The following is a 22,694-nucleotide window of genomic DNA, read 5'->3' on the forward strand; positions in this document are numbered from 1 at the left end:
GAGAAAGCAGATTGTCGTCAACTCATCCGGCTTTCAATGAAATAATGAATTGATCCGGTGATCGTGCTTTACGTACTCATACCCTGGTCGTCGTCCGTCTTCCACCCAATTGTATTTTCGCGATCTGCACCTCTTTGTTTACCTTTTTCCTTCTGACTTAACTCTCGATTTGCATCACCCTCACCTCAACGATAGGCGAGACACTCCCAAAAGTCAAAACCTCGTCCAGGTAAAATAACACTCAGTGTGAATGGAGAAGAAAGAAATAACATAAATAAAATATAGTGAAAGGTGCGGCTTGGACGATCTTACCTTAGAAGGTGTCTCTTATTCCAATCTGTCCTCTCCGATTACCGCGTGCAGGTTGTGCAAAGTTCGAAATCGGATTGGAAGTAGATTTACCTGAAGATATTTTTTCTTATTTCGTGATTTGTTTTTGATTTTTTATTCACTTCCAAGTCGTTCAGGTGATTCAGGTGATTACAGTCCAGGGAAAGACTCACCAGACTATTTATGGTGCAGAGGTGCAACCAAACGGGCCGATACGTACCCAGGCCAGGCTCATTTGCCTAGTTCTCACAAAGAATACAAATCAATCGACAATCAGCTTGAAGGAGTTAATGAAGTGTATTAGTATCTTCTTCTAAAATTTTCTTTCACTTTTTTTTCCTTTAAGTCGTACACCGCCTCCAGTCCATTAGTGAATCTGACAATCTTTTTTCCAGAGGTTTTCTTTGTGATGGGGTCCATATTCCAAGAGGGTCTGCCTTTAGATCACTGGTTTCTTCGGTTTTTTTTCCCAATCGCACGAGAAACAATCTCAAATCAAGCAGCAACAAAAAATATATTATCGAAAAAGATAAAAAATCTTGTGGTGTCCTTCTTTGATTCTCGCTTTCGGTTCCCCGTCCGTTCCTTATTTATTCAAATCGAATTCAAAAGTCTATCGGGCATAAGTGAGTAGATAAATTTTGTCAACTTGCATCAGTTTTATAATTTTCATTATCTCAATGGTTTTCACTTTTTTTTGAATTCATTGTGATGAATATCATTTTGTGGTTTCACCTTTGTTTGGGCCAAGAGAAGGATCATTTGGTGATTATTTTTTCTGGAAACATTTCAAGGGTTTCGATATTCATTGATTTAAATTATCATTATAGGTGAGGAGAGATGATAGTGATGAAGCCGAGAATCAGGCTCTGTGTATCTTGCACGCAAGCCACAAAGTAGTTTAGTATTTATATTTTGAAATAGTCACATAAATATCCCTAGTTTTGTCTTTCCATGGGAGACATAATAATTTTTGGGAAAATCTTGGCTAATGAGATGAAGATTCGAAAAGCCTGGCTAGACAACATGGCTTCAGTTTTTAAATCTTCATTGGGTAAACTTTACCTGAGTTTGTTTGCTTAGCTCAGAAATGTCCAAGAAAACCGGCTTTCCTATTTGAGCTTGGTGTCGGTATTTCTTTTCATGAATGAATTAGTAAAAACGAGAATTCTTCTGGGACTTTTTTTTGGTTTCATGCTAACTTTCGATGATTTTGAGCCATTATTGATATTTTGAGACTAAATATAAAAATATGTGCATGTATGTAAATACTTTTTTTTATAATACCACAAGGTCGTATATTCTCATAAAATTTATGTTTCCTTTTGTTAATGGTAATTTTTAAATTTTGAATGAATTTTATCTTATCAGATAATAGTATCTTTTTAGATACTTTGTTGAAAACGGTTTTAGATAAAACGAGGTGGAAGAGTGCTATTAACAGGGTATTATATTGTAAGCTGGATAAACGCTTGGCAAATAATTTATATCATAGGCGAACGTGTCCAGTAACAAATCGAATAAGTTTAGATAGAGATCTTTATTGAGAAAATAGGAGTAAAAAAATAATTTAAATTCATAAGTTTTGCAGGCAATGGTGAGTATTTTATTTCTATACGTGGCTAGGGACTCGTGAGTTTAATTACACTTTTGTAACTATGCAAACGAGGTATGTTCAAAAAGTATCCGACATCTACTCATAACGTCGGCATTTATTAAGACTTAGTATTGCCACTTCTTGGCTGAAAATCCTACTTTTGTATGTCGAGCTTAATAAGCGTGCGAAATAGCTTCTTTGATCTGCTTAATGTCTTCTTTGGTCCTTTCAACATTTTCATTTTGGAGTAAAAGTTGAGAGTTAAGGAGGTGGAGGGTAGGAGGATACGAAAACTAATGATCTACTGAAATGTTCTGTAACTACGACGACCACAAAACCTCTTTTTAGTAATCCTAAGTACTAATAATGTCTTGTGGGGGGTGCATACTCATGTTAAACCATTTCCTTAGAATCCAAAGGGAGGGTCAGTAAACTTTTTAGGTCTCGCACGCCTCCATTGTGTGAATGAAACTTTGTTTCCGGGTCACACTCGTGACTACTGTGTCGAGAAAGTTGCGAACACTATCCACGTCTGTAGATTGTGTTGCGCTACTTACAAACGAGTGACGACCCAAAATGAGGACGCTGATGCATCTAACAACTGACCACTGTCCTCTAAGAAAAGTTGCCAAGTTAATAAAAATACACATTTTGGACTGACTTTATACACAACCGCAAAAACAATTTCCGTCGCTACAGGGTGCACTGAAGAAGAGAACCAGTTGTTCCCCAAATTTTGGAATATGTAGAATAAAAAACAATTGCCTAGCGACGGAAACGGTATTTGCAATTGTATTTACTTTCACTAGAAGCACCGAAAATATACACAAGTGGAAGAAGAGTTCCATAACCTAGCCAAAAAGTTGGGATTAATTTGGCTTCCCATCACCTACTACTAAAGCCAGTTCCTATCGTGTCGCTGTATTTGACGTGGGATTTGCTTTGATTTTTTTACGTTGTAGTCTCAGTGATGATGACGCCCACCTCACTATACTGACCTAGATGGGCAAGCGAAACTAAAACCACTTAGTTCAGTGCAAAATACTGAACTGTACTGAACTTAGACCCCAAAGACGCGAAAGTGCTACCCCAATTTACCCATCTATTGATGTTAGACTTGTGGGGTCGCGGCCTATGTTGTACGTAAGCCCTTTGAGTCTCAAAATCAAAAAATTCGCATAGCGAATTGGCGAACCCGATCTAGATGAGACGACCCTAATATCGAACAGGACAGCATATGAACCATGGACAATTTTGAGAAAACTTCATGCAGTTTGATATCTAAATTTCCTAATTCCAGGACTATCTCTATATTACAAAACCAAGAAGCCTAGTTTGTTGGGTCCTTTATTCTTATTTTTTAGGAATAGGACTAATTATTTGAAATAATTAAAAACTTTTTTTCTATTCGGTAATGTTATTTATTGGTCTTGCAATTCCGGAACTTGGATTTCGGGAACCACTTGTTCCCTTCATCAGTTGCAGAAAGTCAGAGGCGGAAACTTAGCACCCCGCAATTCTTAAAAAAAAATAGTATGTATTATGTCAGTTTACAGAATCAATCGAAGCAGTTACGGATGCCTGCTAAAATCAACACTTACCCGATTTTCGTGCATATACTTTCTTGCTTACAAATAATCATCATTATCATTATTATATATCATTATTAACACAAAGATATCACCTTGACTTGCAGATATGATCTATAGACATAGTCTTGGTCGATTTCGAAACGCACCATCCTTTGAAGGTGTCAAAGCTGCTCGACTACGCAATGAAAAGGATGTGGTTTGCTGTGAAAAGCTTGCCAGGTGGAAGGCAATGCACATGGTACAAAATAAATCTTACGAGCGTTAATTCAAGAGCAAGTGTCATTTGTAAGATAACAAAAATTTGGTGCCGCCATTTTTTATATTAAGCATGAATAATTTACATTGTTTGAAATATTTTGCGTTTCTAATAGGATCAAGAATACCAATCGTTTCAATAAGAGACCGATTATTCCCCGTATATGACATAGCAAAGAAAAGCTATGATTTGGAGTAGGATGCGTTTATTGGCTTTTCTTTGTGCGTCATTTTGGGAGATTCCGGAAATTTGATGGCTTCAATAATAAATTTTTTGGTAATAGTTCTTCTCACAGTTATATTCTAGTTGCATTTCTAGCCGTTTGGGAAGCCCACACAAAATCAAAATAGAGGCGCGAAAAATGGATCAAAAGGACTAAGAGCTGACCGCCTCAGAGGGTTTTTCTTTGTAGAAAGAAGGGTTGTAAAGGAACTAATTTTTTGTTTTTCGGAGCACATCCACTGCAATGGACATTTTTCGATATTTCTAGAACAGCCTAGTTTTGTGTTTTGTCAAATTAGATGCCTAAGAAAGGCTGAAGCCAACTGTGACCATAAATTTAGTGATTGTGTCTACAATGAATCAATCATCATGGTGGGTCACCGGAAATAAAAAGAAAAATTAGACAATTTGAGAAGGACATTTTTCTTATTCAATGGGGCCGTTTCTTTCAGAACCCATCGTCCCCCATCATCACGATGCAACGTTCGTCTCAAATCTTTAGCTTCCAAATTGGTGGTTTGTCTTGTGCTTGCCTTCTTTTACCTTTCTCCGAGTGTGTGCACGGAAGTTCTCATATGATCAATCCTTGGTATGGTATCCATCGCATGTTGAGCAACTTTATTATAATGGGTGCAGTTGGGTCACCAAAGGAGCTGTAAATAGTTGTACCAAGCTCTTCAGTCTGGTATATCTCGCAGTGATCCGAGTATTGAACCCAAACGCGCTGATTTGGTTTTCCAGTGCTCTACAGAAGTAACAAATGCTTCATTATTATCTTGTGTGTGTAAAATGTGACTTGAAAACCACCATTGCCAGAAAGGAGATGACAAGCTACTAGCTGATTATCGAGTTCCGATTATTGACCTACTGAAAAAAATTCCACGATTAACAGTCACCGGCTTTTTCCAAGAAGCTCCCTTATTTATTGGAAGTACAATAGAAGCTTAAGGACAACGAGTGTGACCCAGTTTTTTACCATTAGTTGCCATTTGGAAATAGTTTGAACAATTCGTGGACGTAACTGTGGAGTAAATTGCATATCCTCAAACGCTTCGTGCTGTTATTGGGCAACAGCAAAAGAAATCTTTTGCTCAGTTATTCCTGAAGTATCGATTAAAAGGTTTTAACTTTCTATTGGAAGATGGATGATTTCGTAGCTTATATAGCAAGGATAGAATTTGCTTCAGCAGGTTGCGGTGGGCAGATCACTCAGTTCATATAGATGAGGATAATCCAGCACGGAAAGAAGACTCATATCTTTAATAGAAAAGGAAGACGTGCCTGAGAAGGAGCGATAGGTTAGGACGGCGAACAGATTTTAGGGATATCGAATTGATCGACTTGTGTGAGGTTCCTTACTAAGGCAAGCTTAGACCGGATACCGGTTGTTGTGCCAGTACTTACTGTAAATGGAATATTCAAATCTGAAAGTCTATATTTCCTGTGGATATCGGCGCGAAAGTAAGAATGTAGGAATGGTAATGGGTTGGCCATGAAGAGAAATCAATGGTCGTCTTATAGAAGTATCTAGTAAAGGCAATTTGAAAGGGGAGACTGGTAGACCCGAGGTGGTAGACTGATGGTATCCAACAAGCCGTGGCCAAATTGTATTATCGGCTGGCATAAAATAGGCCGAAATGGGAAAATTGAAGACCGTCCTTCGTCCGCTGCTTTAGATGGAGATTCGATTAAATATTCCTCCTGTTTTCTATCTTGTTAGATAGATTTATATTTTGTTGTTATCAAACTCAATGCTGTCCAAGTGATAAGATATTGAAAACACCATGTCTTCCCAGAAACAATGCTGTACTTGAAGTTTGGGTCCTTTTCAACTGTTTTTGATAAATTCATTGCGATGGTGAGTTCGTAGCTATTTTCGGCCGTCAGTCAATTTATGTTCCACGAGAACAAAGCGAGCACAAACCTGCCTGAGCCCTCATTTTTCGGCCAAAATGTGATAAAGTGAACCTTTTGATATGTTTAATTTTATCCCCATGTATCGCAACCGAGATCGTTTCAATGTCTATCTGTCTTACGTGATTTACTCGGAAACTGAGGCTAGAGAATTTTTTTCGCACAATATGGTCACCTGGGCTATCAAACGAAAGGGCTCAATTAGTACTTTTTGATATTGGGTGAAATACTGGAGAGTGAGGACTCAAAATGTGTGGCACAAAAAATGAAACAGGTCTCGTTTTTCAAACTTATCCAATCGAACAATCTAAAAAAAATCGCAGTGATGCACTTGTACAAAATCTAGGGCCCAAAATACATCTCATTTCGCTACTTGCTCAAATAAAGTTAATAATAGCATATTGCTATATTTTAGAAATTTATGCGAAAACCTCCTAAGTTCATTCTAGAAGTACGAAATTAGTATCAGTATAAGTGATAATGTACGACACAATTCTGGAAAGTTTGAATGCAACCTAACTATTTCCAACAAAACTATAGAAGGTCAAAGTTTTTTATTCCACGTGAATTCATTGTACTCGAAGGCATATGTAATGTGATCATCATATAAAGTGAACTCACATCACACTCCATCTACTGAATGGCGGCCGCAATCATTTGAGTAGCAACTCGCCCTTCAGTAGATAGTAGATTCAAGACCACTTATCCCTGTATTAGCTGAAACCAGTCGAATTAAACAAAAATAGAGCAAAATGCCATCTGTAGCCGGTTTGGGTTACGCTTCTCCTCAGGGTGTGGGCGCCAGACAGCGTCTGGTGAGATCGCCTCCACCTTGTGATCGAAACCACCCAGCAATTATTTGCGGGTAGTGCTCCATCCAGATGGATATACTCGTATATCTACGTTAGTGCCAGCGATTTTATCAACTTTAAAACCAAACTTAATATTCGCTCTTTGTTGATTGGTTGGTTATGAAATTTCGACAAAATGTCACTGAAACATGTACCTTTCCAACTCTAATGCCGGCTAAAGGATAGCATCATTTTAAATAGTGATTTTGAAAAAGTCTCGTTTACTTTGCGATAGACCTTGCATGACTGTCTATCTCAGCTAGTGCCACGACGTCTGGTGAAGCTGCAAACAACAAAGAACCTAATATTATGATAGATTTCATTTTGAAACCTGGGCGTGGATCTCTACGACGACTCGCCTTTTTCCAATATACGATTCAGCCCGGCTTTGCCCCAGTGTCCATGAAACAGAGCAGGAACAAAAATTCGGCTGGCCTGGCAAAATTTCAGTCATTATTTTAAGAAAATATTCTTCTCCTATTAGGGTTATCTTGCCGTCTCAAGGTGACAACTCAGCTTCTTAGTCTTTTCGATAGAGAAGGTAAGTAGTTTTCTGTAAAATTTGGCACTCGCTCACTCATACAGAACATTAAACCAAAGGACTCCCCGGACTTCCCGCCCCAAATCCCTATCCGATCTTTCAACGTTCTTATCCCTTTCATATCATTCCCAAGATTTCGATTGTAGAGATTTTTCTAAATTTTCCCCCAGATCATTGCGGAATCTGTATTAGTTTGTGACCGGCCAAATTGATTATACTAAAAGTCACCATCCACCACCAGGCCCGCCTGTCAGTTACGCCTGAACAGCCCGCAGTAAACCGGCGTCAGGAACGTGGACCCGAACGTCGGCGATCAAATGAAAAACAATTCGACCATAAGGTAGTTGATACGCCCTGCAAGAATTGTATGTGTGTTTAGGCAGTCAGCCAAAATTTTACGCGTATTTTCATCACTGGTAAAAATGTTTCATAAAAAGACAAAAAAAATATCTCTGATTTGCGCCTTACGAACCTTTCACGAACGAAGTTGAACAAACAAACAAAAATTAAATTGCCATATTCAATTGGACTTTTAGAATATTTGGCATTATTTTGCGTTCCTGTTCCGAGTTTATTATGAATCACTTCTCCTTGACATATTTCAACTTCTTTGTTATGAATATTTTTAAATATTCTTCTGAAATGCAATAATTCTGTAATTAAAACTGTTGCGAATTTAAAGATCCTTAGGCTATTCATCTGCTCACCCTCTATCTTTCTTACCAACAAAAATGAGACAGCTTTTTTGATATCCATATTTTCTAAGGTATGCATTAGCCTGATTAGCTACTCCGTCTATACTAACATTCTATCGCATAATGGTAAACGATCTTTAGGCCAATCGAAACAGGGATGATTCTATATAACACGTGGTGATTTAGAAACTTTTTGACTCCACCGTAACCAAACCTACGACGAGAAAATTGGCGAAACCCATCTAAAAGAGATGACGCTAATACCGAACGGGAGAGCATGTGAACTATAGGCAATTTTGAGGAAACCTTCGTGCAGTTTGATATCTAAATTTCAATTCACGATTCCAGGACTATATCGATTTACAACACCAAGAAGCTTAGGTTCTTCGATCCTTTCTATCCTCTGCTTTATGTATGGGACTAGCTTTCTATTTTAACTTCTCTCTGAAGATAATATGTGTGTTCTTATATTATTTTAAAAATAAATAAAATAAACAAATAAATACTGCTGTAGTCAGTAGTCAGATGGCCCATAATAATTATATACAAAAATGAGGATATGGAGGAAGTTTTCTCTACTTGACGTGGGCTGCAGTAGTTGGATGCGAACAAACAACTACAATTCAGTACTAAGTAAAAATGATGACAGCAACACAATGGGCAATTCTAATTTTGTTTAGTTGAACCATGTTCTACTCATTATACAACTCGATCCCTGGTTATCTGAAGACTGATTGTAAGGGAACCACATTGTCAATACGGCAAGCTAGTAGGACTGGATAAGCTGTACCCTTGGTGCGTACCGGATGAGCCGCCGCGTTGGTCAAATAATAACACGATTGCTAGGTTTTGATTTTATTATGGTTGCTTTGGTCCTTGGTAAGTCCTTGTTAAAATAATACCAACAGCCTAAAAGCGTCTTTGAGGCTCGCGTTCTTCCGCTTTCACTTTATATCAAAACCAGTTTAACGAATTTTTAGCCTTTTGGCGAAAATTTGTTCTATTTTGGCATTATTAGATGTTCCTCGATGCTTCTTTTCATTATTAGGTAGTCTCGAACGTCTCCCACGGAGGGCAATAGCACTTTCCAACTGTATTTTGCAGTAGCAGTTATAAAGCATGATTTCAGCAAATGGAATGATATACCCTCTTGTTTTTCGTTGCAGGAGTCATCCAAAAAAAAACAATGGCCAATTTTCGTTAGTGTTTATCCTTAGAATCATGCACAATTCGCTCAGTATGATATCGCCTTTCAATAAAAAGAATGAATTGTCATACGAGCGGCAACAGTATAAGTACTCCCAATACTGGAATATCAAGTTTGTTCAATCCAAAAGGACAAGGTTTTTTCCACAGTTTATTAGCAACATCAGAATCTTCGTAAGTAGCCACTAGCAACCACGGGCGTTCTAGTCCAGTCGATGTTTAGTTGGTAATACAGCAGCCTAAGATTTCAATAGTTGTTTCAGGGACTTCAATATCTCTTGGAGTCAAAAATGTTGCTGGTATCCGATGACGCGTATTATCCAAACCTGTTCTCTGATTTTCGAAGGATTGTCAAGAGGAATTGCCATCTTGTGGAATTGAACAGAGGTCAGAAGTTGTTTTTGTATCACTAGATAGTGTCAAATTTGTGTTAGACGACGAAGGATTATGTAGGCAAACCACAATTCTTTTTATAGTCGCTTTGGACACTGACAATCATATTTTGTTAAAAGAATAGTTTGGCTTTTGAGTGGATACTAGTTTTTTTAAATCTTTTTAAACTTTTCCAGATTGTTGGTAACAAGGTTTGTCTTCAGAAATCCCCCTTGGGATCAAAAATACGAGTATCACCCAAAGACCGGAATTCTCCTTACCCCCTAGCAAAATCTACTACCAAGTCCTTCAGGAAACCTGGCATGGTATCTTTAATAGATATTTACTTTAATGGTAATGTTTCCGGAAAAAATCCGTGAATAGATTCATCTTGAATGTAGATCTTTGGAAAGGGATATTATTCTCAAATGTAGGGGTGGGTAGGGTCGTCCTCTTTCTATATTTCTCTTAAAGGTTTAATCTGCTTCAAATTTATGATATTAAGGCCATTAGCAGGTTATGGGAAGGACCAATTCACTGACTTTTTTGGTTTTGCTACTCTTGGCCTAAAGTAAAAAAATAGTTTCAGAGGTTTCTCATGGAAATTAAAGCGAAAGTTAATTTGGAGATGGTGGGATATTTTCAAAAAGTAACAATTCCGTGCTTCAATGGGTTCTTGCAAAATATCTAGCAATAAGGATCCATCGAACGGATCAAACTAAAGGGCCAATAATTAAACTTTTCAGCACGAATATCCATTTGGGTTCGTTTTCATTGATAAATCTTTTTGTATAGCTCCAATGCATTTGAAATTAAATCATCAGAGAAACCGATACGATACATACATATTTTGTAATTTAATCTATCGGTAATTCCAATTTCGTTTCATAAAATATAAACTGGACTTACCTTATGCAGGTGAAAAACCCCCCGGGGGAAAATACTAGCATGGCAGCTCACTAATGCTACGCTACAAAACCTCATACTGGCGACACGAACCCATTGCTAATTTGCTGACTGCAAAAGAGGAATCAAAGAAAAAATACTCAAGTCAGAATCAGTCGAACATGCCATGACCAAAAATTATATATACAACATTTTTTTTTACATTTTCCTTAAGGGTAGCAAATTTTCGAACGTCTCTTTTGCTTTTGCGTTTATGGCCTAATTTTCATAGGATCAATTCTCTGAAGGAGTTCTATTTTGAAAGCAGATAAAAATGATATTCACCTTTTAAAGAATGGTTTAAAGGCCGCTACTGAGCTGTCCTGATGCGGACTGTCCAACAACTGTTGATCCTGTATCCGCGTGAAATTTCCCACATAGCTCCCGTTGCTACTTGGGGAGGATTCACCATTGTACCCACCACCGCTCAGATTATTGTTTGTCGCATTCGCGTTGTTATTATTGGCTAAATTGCTAGAGTTATTGTTATTGATGCTACTATTGTTGTTATTGTTATTGCTTGTCCCGTTATTGGTGTTGGTATTATAGCAGGTACCGGTCGTAGGGGTTGTTGAACCGGTAAGCAGACTCCCCGCCACGCTCGGCAGCTTCAAATTCGGAGGGGTCTGAGGTGGTGTATCGGTTTGGACCTCGGGAAACCCCATCGGCTGCTGCGGTTGCTGATGTTGGTGTTGCTGTTGGTGAGTCGTTTGTTGGTGTTGTTGATGTTGTTGGTGAATAGTTGTAGTAGGGGTGATAGGCGTATTTGGATTGCTGGTGGGGCTGGTGGTGGTGGTGGAACCGATCATATTGTTCGAATGATACATTTGATGAGCCGTGGTGGGGATAGAATTGTTGGTGTTGGTAGCTCCCCCTAGAAACCCCCCGTAACGGGAATATTGTGAATTTCCGAAGGTGTTCATCATATTCATTTGATGAGTGTTGCTGTTGGGGTTGTTGTTGGTGAGCTGCTGCTGACGATGATGTTGCTGCTGTTGCTGGTGATTCGGCGATAGGGTTTGCTGATTGTTGCTGTTGTTGGTGAGGTGTTGTTGCTGTTGGTGAGTCATACCAGCCCCCATATTCATATGGCCGGACATATTCATCATGCCGACTGTGGTACCGTTTCCACCATTGTTGCTGTGGTTGTTGGTATTGTGCTGTTGTTGATGAATCTGCTGTTGCTGCTGATGGGACTGCGGATAGTTTCCCATCCAGCCTTGATGTTGCGCTTGATTGTTGTTGTTGTTGTTGTGATGCAGAGAGGCCTGTTGCAATTGGTGTAATTGATGTTGTTGCTGTTGTTGTTGAGATTGATGATGATGACCCAGAAGGTGATGATGATGTCCAGCTACTGAGGGTGGTGGGGTTTTGCAAGCGGCTGTGTCTGCCAGACTCCAGATTTTCGGTTTTGTTGCTGGAATCGGGACACCACAGTCGCTGCTTGTCTGGTTTTTTGGACCGCCACTGATTTCCTCTTTGATACCTGGATAACCGCCAAGCATACTGTGATGCTGATGATGTTGATATGCTGGATGATGTGAATGTGGGTGATGGGACATGGAATGACCATGTCCCGTCATTAATCCTAAAGTTTCAGGTTTTCGATCATCGTCGGTTAGATCGTCATCATCGTCATCTTTATCATGTTCGGATTTAACGTGATGTAGGGGATCTAAAATAATCAGTTATGCGTTTTTGTATAGTTTGTAACGAACAATTAGATATTATCAGGGTCGTAGGTAAGGGAGGAAAGGGTAATCAACTATATTTACTTCACTTAGGGACGTGGTGACCAATAAAAGTAAGCAGTAGAAACCGGACGGGGCAATTTGAAAAATCAAAGTTGATAACAAGCACATCTTGAGGGGTTATCCTACAAGAAAACTCCTTCCCCTGTAGACATTTTTGCGATAGGCAAAACTTTTCTGGTATTCATTGATGAAATGTGAAAGGTATGTGGTCTTATTATTAATTTTGCATATAGCTTGGTTGTTGCTGTCATATCGAACGATATACGAAATACCCTCTCCTGCGAGCAGTGCAATACATAAGGAACGTCCCCAGCACATAAAGAACTCAATTTACTCACCTGTCCCGATACGTATCGTTAAAGATTCATCGAAAACCTTCCCAACTATCTATTTATTACTAGAAGATACCTTCCTTTGATATATTATATTTCTAAGCACGATCATTCCAACCATAATTCCTTTCGCCATATTATGCAAGCAAACATGTCGTTTCTGTGTGTACGTTTACTTGTTTCATAAATATGCAAGTATCTAACCAAGAGCAAGTAAACTCCCAGTTTCGTCGTCGTCCGCACTAAATAGATTAAATATTTACATATGCATCTCGAGATTTGAAATTTCCTGAATTTCTCCTTCGTGTATTACATAGAACAAGGAAGGTATTGTTGACTGCTCCCCAGCCACTTTCTACTCCGACTGCTGCTCTAAATGAGGTAGTGGTACAGAGCCTGTAGTCTGGACGGAGTGTATGACTACATATCTATGTACCCGGCTCGCTATAATTTCAAGTTGCTACCAGATTCGCCTATATATGTTTGCGGCGGACATTATGTGGGGAGTGTAGTTTTGTATTATGGAAATTATCTACATTGGCCCCCAAGGTGGGTGTTACAAATGGTACTTTGCCGGCATGCAGAGTGCACACAACATCACACAGTCTGCGGTATACTCCGGTTATCGTGGTTTTGTATGGAGCTTAGACATTTCAGAGACAATGGTCTACACGTTTGTATCCTCTCGTTTCTCAGCAGAAACATTCATCTGATGATGATGCTGATGATGGTGATGCTAAAGCTTTTATATATTTTCTGGGCACGAATTAAACTGACAGACTGGAGAGCTAACGAAAAAGGAGTTTTTGGTTCGTTTGTTGTACCACAAGGAGGATATGAAGACATACTGCCTTCAAGGAGTATGACCTTAAGCTACTTTTATTAAGAATATTCAATGAGCATTTTATCAACTCCCTTCAACAATTGAACGACAATTAAAGCATCCTTTAATCCGGTCCTATCTCCCTTTAACTAAAATACTTCATCCCCTTAATTCTCTGTAAAACGACTCATCCTTATCCGACCATCATTCATCACATTCCCCAACTGACTTTCACTCTCTCTTCACGTTCCATATTCCTGTTGACAAATCCCTTCAGGAAGGAGGCACCGATAACGCAACAAACGCAAGGAAGAAATAACGAATATGTCACAGTGATTATATTTCTCGTCAAAAAGCATAAGACTGTGAAATGATCGTAATCACAATAGCGCCTAGCACAATTGTCACACATGTACACAACAATAACAATTTTTTTCCTTCCTGGCAAGGATTTTTACTTTCATATCTTGCCGCGGACGTGTATCCTTGATACTTTGTGTCTATGTCTCTCAATATGGATTTGAGTTTATATCTATGGGGGCGGAAGGTGTTTAGTATGCCCTTCAGCACTTCTGTTGATATCCCAACCCATCTTTATTTTTTGGAGTTCAGAGATAGACATTTTTCGCGCCTTTGGTTAGGCCTGAAGTAACTCAATCTAACTTTCTTGTTTCGATTGAGTGCGATGAAAATCTTTGAAAGGAAGAAAAATGATACTTTGAGGGAGGATATTGTATCAAAATGGAAGAGTTTGATATAGGCAGAGTGAATAGAATGTCTCCTTTTCGTTCAAAATGTGCTTGGAACGAGGATGAACTCTGTTTGATTGACATGAGCGATTAATTGGGTGTAACTTTAGTCGGCCCTGCATTAGGACTTAGAAGACCCCAAGGTCATAGAAAAAGTAAAAAGATGTAGCCTTTGAAATTCTAAAAACGAATTTAGGATGGGAAAGTCCTGAGTAGAGATCTACATGTTTAAATTCCGGAAAGAATTTTCTCAAATATTAAAAGTAGCGTTAAAAAATTATAAGAAACTGAAGGGAACCGGAAGAAAAGAGCTAATTAATAGGCCATGGGAACTGAGAAAAAGCCTGACGCGAGGCCAGATTAAAGTTGGAAACATTTGCAACGAAAGCAGGCGAACAATACTTGGAAGGTTATATAACGATGATGAACAAAAGAAAGTGGAGCACACAAGTAACCATAGTAAGAGGTGTGTAAAAATAGTCGAAGAGATTAGACAACGAAGTTGACGCGATGCCCACAGGGAAATGGTTTGGCCCTATTTTGAGAGAATTCAAACTATTCCAGTTTTTGCTCCATACCAGGTTTCAAACTGAAAAATTATAGTTGAATAGCGGAACAAAAGGATAATATTGAAGTGAAAATTAGGACTAATCGGTGTTCATGGATAAAATCAAATTCATCATGCAGCGATGAGCGAGTCGCTTGATCCGAATTGATGAGAAGGATCCTATCCGAAAAGTCTATTAGGCAATATTTATGGTAACAGACGACGTAGGTCCAGCCGTCGGTGGGGAACAACGAATTGGTTGATCCCGGTACGAGACTGGGGATTTGAGTTGAATTGAATTATAAGCAATGACTAGACTTGCTGCTCGGGACGTTCAACGCCAGCTTGAAGGAGGACATTTTTCCTTATCGCTGGAAGGTAGCGAAACTCGCGCTGATCAGCAAGGCAAAATGAAATCCGGAACTTCCGTCTGCATACCAACCGCTTTGTATGCCTGACATGGTCGGGAAAGTGCTCGAAAAGCTCATCGGGAGTAGACTCGTTGAAGTCATCCGCGCTGTTGGTTGGTATTGTCGTTATCCCTAAAGTAGTTCGGGTTCAGAACAAGGAGATCCACGATGGATGGTGTTATGGAGGTCGTGGGTGCGGTTCATCGAACCGAGGCACACGGTCGCCGATCTCGCCAGATAGTGCTCTTCATAACGCTTGACAGATACGCTAGGCACATTAGAAAACTCATTCCACATGCCAGACAATCTCTTGCGGATATTGACGGATTATCTGAAAGATAGCTTCCTGCTCTATGAGACGCTAGAGCGCCAAAGGAAAATAGAGATCACGTCGGGAGTAGCGTAGGGATCCATCCTAAGGCCGGACCTCTGGAGCGCTTCTTACGATAGTCTGCTCAGACTCGATACGCCCGAAGAGTCGCGCCTGGTCGGTTATACAGGCGGCACTTGTTGCCGAACGAATTGTTGAAGAGGCGCAAAGCAAACTTGCGGATTGATTCGACGGGTAAGCGGGTGGATGACTTCTCATGGTTTCAGCCTTTCGCTGGAAAAAATCGAGGCAGCCATCTTGACCAGAAAGACAATCCCCACCCTGCATCCCATATCGATTGGCGAGTTGATTATAAAGTGAAAACCATCCGCTAAATACCTTGGTTTAATGCTCTACTCAATCAAAGCAGCAGCGGATAGACCTGCAATTGGAGTCACGGTCTTGAATCGGCTAATGGCGAATATTGCGGGCCCTATGTCTACTAGGAGACGCCTTATTATGGAAGCAACGCAGTCCGTACTGCTCTGTGGTGCGAAGGTATGGCCTGATGCCCTTGACAAGGAGGTAAGCGCTTTTCTCAAATGCAGAGATGGGGAGCTTTGCGAATGGCGTCTGCTTATCGCACTGTCTCAGAACCGCCGGTGATGGTGATGACGGGAGTGATCCTCGTTGCCCTCTTTGTCAAGGAGCGTAAAGCTATCACCAGCCATACGGGCAAAAAATTGAAAAAGGTAGTTGCCCGTGAAGAACGTTAACGCACCCTTACCCAGTGGCAACTCTCTTGGCAAAATGAGCCAAGAGGTAGATGGACTGCGCGGCTCATCGATAGTTTAGAGCCGTGGTTGAATCGAACTCACGGTGAGAGTGATTACTTCTTTACCCAAATTCTAAGTGGGCATGGAGGTTTTCAGTCTTACTTGCATAAGATTAGGAAGGCGCGATCTCCTGATTGTGTGTTCTGCAAAAGAGTGGCGGACGAAGCTGAAGACACCTTTTTCTCTTGTGAAAGGTAGGACGGCTTTCGTCAGAAACCTTATGCAAACACAGAGGAGCTCTTTCCAGACAACATTGTCAGAGAGATGCTGAAGCGCGCTAGCAGATAGAGTCGTGTTCCGCATTACGTTCGGACAGGGAGGTGTTTAATTGGTAATCCGACAGTATACTGATGCGGGAGTCTAAAACTCTGTGCGTAAACGCAATCATCTACCCTACTCCCAAAAAAAAGCTGTCGTGCTGTAATTTAGACCAGCACTTTATGCTACCACCATCAAAAAAGTTATGTTGTCCTCTTAGGTAAGAAAATGCCTCTTGTCCTTGGCTTTTGGCATCTGCGGTCGTTGTTGCCGTATGCCAATATTAAGATTATATAGTGAACATCCAAGGCAGGCCGCTTTCTCATACTACACTCCGACCCAGGAAAATATCGAACAAAGGGCATTGCCGGGTCAGTTATCGATGGACGTATCGATTAAATGGAGAAAAACGTAGTGGGAAGGTCACAGATTAAGAAAGGATGACAATTCAATTGCTAGCTATTCAATGCAGTAAAATCTACTACTACTCACCACATCACCATCCCAATATGGGCGAAGGGTGGGTCGCTCTAAAAACGTAGGCTTCTCGGGAAAACTTAGAGGAAGTTGACTAATTTCCGAAAACTAACAAGGAATAAGTGTGGTTTATGAGCTAGGCCCCATTTGGGAGATTATTCTTCCAAAGATAGTAAGATTCAGTCATGAAAATGGGATCAGTTTCGAGGGCGTTTTCAGAAAACCTGTTATTGGAATTGGCCAAATTCCAGGAAAAGCGACGATAATATTTCAAGTGTATATATATTCTGTTGACATGAAAATGTCTGCGATAAACTTCCGGGGTTTCAACATTAAGACTGTATTTTCTGTATTTAAGATACATGGTTGCCATTTACCCCCGAATAGGGTACAGCACGTCAACCACGCCTATGTGCCATCATTAATGGTTTGCTGCATCTCTCTCCTTAATAGTATTCATTAATGCTAAAGAAAGAGGGTATTGTGAGTTAAGTCAACCCTAAAAACGCACATGCAATGGATGTCAAGACAACTGATAAAAATTGTTTCAGTAGGAGTGTTTGTTGAAGCCTTCAAATAATGGATACTGTCCTCGGGTTGACGAGGGAGGTTGAAATTGGAATTGATGATATCAGGTACGACTTGATTCCACCTTAAGTCTTCAAAATAAGTGTTGGACTCGTTTCGCGTGCATATGGTTCCGTTCGGTTTGGTTCATTTTCGGTTCAGTTTTGGTCGCTGCCGACAAGTGTGATGCGGTGTTTCGACTTCAATTCGTTGTCCTTTTGGTAATTAATTGAAACCACACAGGACCGAATATAAGGTTTCAACACGGTTCGAATTCGTGTGCAGAGAACAAAAAGCAATCAAGGTTTCCACACACGCCCGGTTCAGTTTGAGTTTTCAGCTCACATCGAGTGGATTTTCATGATAGGTTGTTAAAAGTTTTTGGGTTTTATTTGGGTAACAGGAACCGTGTGAAAAACGTACATGTGAGGAGAAGTTTAATTTGGTTCGGTTCGTTTTCGAAAACGACCGAACCGTAGACGTGTGAAATGAATCTTACGGAGGGAGCAGTTGCAATTAAGAAGTAGGGAGCGATCCAAAAATACGATGGCGTTATTTTTTGAGTCACTAGCCAGATATGACCGTCTTAATGAAATGTTTTCATCACGGCCGAAACTGGCATTCAGGCTAATATTTGTTTTTTGAACACACAACCAAAGGTATAACTACAAAGCCAAAACTAGGGGCGCCAATTTCAAAAGACGGGATCTCTTCTTCTTGTGGCTCTTGAGACTTTGCAACGTATTAGTGGGACCATCTCGATTACTACATTCTTCATTACAAGGAAATTACGTTTTTATCTTCATAGAACTTTAGAGAACGCTTCTTATTAACATGAAGCTTTCTTTCTTCACCTTCATCAAGGTCAGTTTATCTCTTATAAGACGGTTGCAGAGAAAAATGTTTATACCTTTAGTTCGCCGCTCTAGGAAAAGGAATGAAAGTTTAAAAAGATATCCCGATTACAGTAGGATCAAGAGCGATGATCACGATGCTTCAAACGAACTATAGTTATAATATGTGGGTCCGTTTAGGTTTCATTTCGGTACCTAAGTGAAACCGCACAGGACCGGCATAAGGTTTTTCTACAGTTTGAAACAAACTATACTTTAGCCAAAAAAATAAGACAAATAGTCTTTCCCCTGGGTTTCCCTAAAACCACTGGTGATCCACTCGTCAGATCCCAGAACAAGAAACATTGTGAAAGCTTGACAGCCTTATGATGAATATCATGAATTAAATTGGATACAGCAATTAGTTTTATGTGCAAGAGATCTTATTTCAACAATTATCTAGAAGTGTTCCCAACCACATGATTACAACACAAACGTCGTTCCCTAACATTGGTCAAAGTCGAAGAAGCCATCAGAAGTCCAAATTCAAAAGAAGTGCCACCAGCTCATTCAGCACGTTTGAGTTGAGGAAAGATTATGTTAGTTGATGTAATGAGCCGGAGGTCTCCGCCTTAATTGAATTATTAAAGCCTCGAAGGACCGGTCATAATCAAGCCATGGATGAAAAAGGAATACCCTCAGAAACAATTTTTGGAAAAGCTGAATGACAACGTACCTACGATTCGACTGTTATCCTTTAGGTGCCGATTTTTAAATCTATTCTTGATAACAGAATTCAGGACATCGTTCAAATCCCGGCGAATCAAGCCAAAAACTGTCAAAAACTGTGGATCTATTGACGCACTTCACGCTGCGCGATTGCTCATAGAGCGACATTGGGGGTAGCGTCATTCATGATCAGTATGGCTTTACACCTAAAGTGAGGAAGTTGGGATAGAAGCCTCGCAGTGATGAGAATTACCCAACTAAGGTTAGCCATACATCCAAGTGGATGAAAAAACCCAACAGTCAACCGAAATAGCGACAACTTGACATGGTGTATGGTACTTTGACAGCCCCTGGGCCCCACTCAGACTAAGACTGAGAGATGTAGCGAACCTGATTTTGATGAGACGACGCTAATTACAGAGCCTAAAAAAGAAGAAGAAAAATATGCTTTGAAAGTGTAAAGTTGGCCTTGGTCCCAATAACAACACAACACACAAACAACGTCCTTATTAGTTGAAAACTTCGCATATATTGGGCAACAGTAACATCATATTTCGAACATTCTTATACTCCCAAGAGACTCACAGACTAAGCACAAAAGTCAACGAGTTGGGTAGAATCCGATAACTAACTTGTGTAAGCATTACTTGGGCCATGACAGCATTCCCATCCTTAGAGGTCTTCTTCGGACTGGTCGCTCTTCATATCCAAATAGTAGTGAAGATAATAATCGTCAGTCATAGTGAGTGGAAATATGGCCTAAATCAAAGCAAACCCGATATTCTCCTAGGCAACATCCGCAGAAACTAATATGAAGAGATTAGATGCCAACATAAGAAGTTTTGTATGAGAAAACGGAACGTATGGTTAAAACCTAGTATTTAGGTGATTATCTTACAGAAAAAAGAAAGAGTGTAGTTGATCCTGGACTAGGTAAAAAGTACCAACGTCAGTGAGTAAACACACCGGTATATTTCAGACGGAAATATACGCCAAATGAACTATCACAAGTGGAACATTCCAAATCTAGTCGCCAGCCATGCCTCATCAGGGCATTCAAAACCAACTAAGTAAACTTCAAACTGACATGAAAGTATGCATTTTCATGAGGTAAATACCCTCGGTGTGTGCAATAAAGTTCAGAAACTCTGAGTTTCAGGCCATAATAAGCAATCAGGTAATGAAGCAAAAGGCGAACTAGTGAAGTTCCATAGACCAGAGCTCTTCAGTGGATTAATAATTTAGGGATCAGGGATATCTTTTAAAATGTTAGGCTTAGGACAAGTAAAAAAGCTCATGCTACTTCAGTTCATATATCCATGATAGTGGATTGAGTTACATGAAGGTCCTGTGGGTTTAACGTCAGTACCCGCTATGTGGGTATAACCTTACGGTCCTCTTCAGACGCGGACTAATTTGAAGTCCACAATCAGGGTACGTCATGGCCGGCACAGCGGTACTGCAGACTTAGCGGTACTGCAGGCCCAGCATTCATACTAGTGAATGCCAGACTTATGTTATACCTCTCCCACAACTAAAGGGTTCGGCACCCGAGTTGTACAACGCAACTGCACGCTTGAGCCCACGAGAAGCTTTGCCCGTGATATGGGCACAACCAAAACTACCATGAAATTCCCACAAGGAGGCAAATAATTGAAGCGAGAAAAGACTCTACAGAAATTCTCCTGCAACATATGTTTTCGGAGAGCCATCCCAGCTCCCATGACACCAGATAACCTCCGGTGAGGTGCCCACTTATCAGATTCAGCACAGATTAATCCCGCACGTGAACTAACTAATATCAAAGGAAAGCAGTGAAGATGATAAGAAATACACATGGAAAGAAAGGAAGATTCAACCAAAGATTTCAGCAAATTAGGTAAAATTTTGAATTAGTTCTGTTTCTCAGGAATATAGTGCAAAAATTTGCAACAGAGATGCAAGATCGCCTAATATAAACCAACCCTTATTTTCAGTTTTCATTTCCAAGGAAATTTATGTCACTGATTCATTTCGTAATGAAACGTTTCCGTATAAACATAATAACCAAATTATCAATCTTGTATCGAATTTCAATCAACTCCATTACCATAACAAGCTTCCACGTTAAGCTAATCTCGGCGGATTCTTTTCACTTTAATTTAATTAGACCTATCAAAACATATCAATTTCTTATCACCCTCACTTTGACTCATACGAAATAATCAACCCCACAAAATTCCAATGACCCTTTTACCATATAACTGCTCAAACCCATCTCAAATTTTCACCCTCATTTATATTTATACTAGTTAAAAGGTCCATGCGCTATAATAAACCATCTGATCCGATTATTGACAAAATGCGTCTACCAAAACCGCCCGAGGACGAATTCCTCGCTCATCCGAATAGCACTTGCAGCTCTATCCTAGTTCAATGTTCCCTCATATGAATATCACCCTCAGGAAGTATCGTGGTCCCTCGGGGAGTGTGGAGTGAGTGTGTGTATAATGAAATCATAGTGCTATTTTACCCTTCAAGACCTTCAACAGCATCCCCATAATTCAGTGATGCCGAGTAGAAGCGCTACTAGCAATATCCTGAGGAAAAATGAGTAAATCTTTTTCGGGGAGAATGTTGAGTGGTTTTCTATTATCATCATCATTCTCAGGGTCAACTTAACAGAACGGCACTTTCCCCTTGATTCAAAGGGTATGTGGTGTAAATATCATTTTTCTTAGGCGTTGAAGCGTGCAACCCTCACTGACAAAAAGGCAATCAGCATTGCCACATTCTGGTGACCGCCCAGCGTTTTTCTCTCTTGCAACCCCTTGGAGTATTAATATGCTCGCATATGTTTGCTACCCGAGAGTTTTTAGTTGAAACCCACGCATAATACCTACATGGGGAGTTGATACCCTTTCCGCTTCCTGACGGGACGAAATGAATATATTTTGAACCTTTAGCCTTTTTGCGCGGAATATTATGGTGCGAATTGAGTAATGACTTTTCACTCAAAGCGAAATCATTTCAGAAGCGTAACTTTTCCACCTCCTGCCCAGAAGAGAATCCTTTCGCTTTCTTCGGAGAATGGGTGGCGAGATTGTTTAGAGGGTTTATATTCCTTCGGATATCTACACGCGTATGACACTAGGCGATTTGTCTTCATTGTTGACTTTAAGTTCAATCTTTTCCTTAACACTAGCGTTGATGTTGGCGGGGGATAGATAGTCAACGAGGTTTGGTAGCTAACGAAAGTTCGCCTGCTCGGGGATGGAGAAGGGAAAGGACGTTTTGATGATTGCTTGCAAGCTAGCCTTTTCGTTTGAGTTTGTCAAGGGGTTGCTGCCTTTCGTCCATGGTACATTACGAGTGGTGCGTTTGTATGCAAAATGGAATGGCAGAAGGGTGGATGCAGCAAGCATATCGTGGGGCGACGTTATGGGGTTGCGATACTAAGATGCTTGTGTTTATGAGTTTCATGAAAGCACGGAGAGGCTTAAAGACGAGTTAATTGAAACTGAAAAGATGAATAATTGCGGTCTAAATAATAAATTAAATGCAGCATC

At 40.1% G+C, this 22,694-nt stretch overlaps 1 protein-coding gene across 2 annotated transcripts in view; it reads right to left on the reverse strand.

Annotated features, from left to right (window-relative positions):
* Positions 1-22,694, reverse strand: part of LOC119649338 (homeobox protein araucan) — a 312,591-nt gene that overhangs the window by 11,862 nt on the left and 278,035 nt on the right. For both annotated transcript variants that reach the window (XM_038051444.1, XM_038051445.1), the window contains exons 5-6: positions 10,807-12,196; positions 10,486-10,593 (exon numbers count right to left, since the gene is read on the reverse strand). In XM_038051444.1, the coding sequence (XP_037907372.1) occupies positions 10,557-10,593; positions 10,807-12,196 (1,427 nt within the window). In that variant the 3' untranslated portion in view covers positions 10,486-10,556. The remainder of the gene's footprint in view (positions 1-10,485; positions 10,594-10,806; positions 12,197-22,694) is intronic.

This window comes from Hermetia illucens, chromosome 2, assembly GCF_905115235.1.
Source record: "Hermetia illucens chromosome 2, iHerIll2.2.curated.20191125, whole genome shotgun sequence".
Classification (NCBI taxonomy): domain Eukaryota; kingdom Metazoa; phylum Arthropoda; class Insecta; order Diptera; family Stratiomyidae; genus Hermetia; species Hermetia illucens.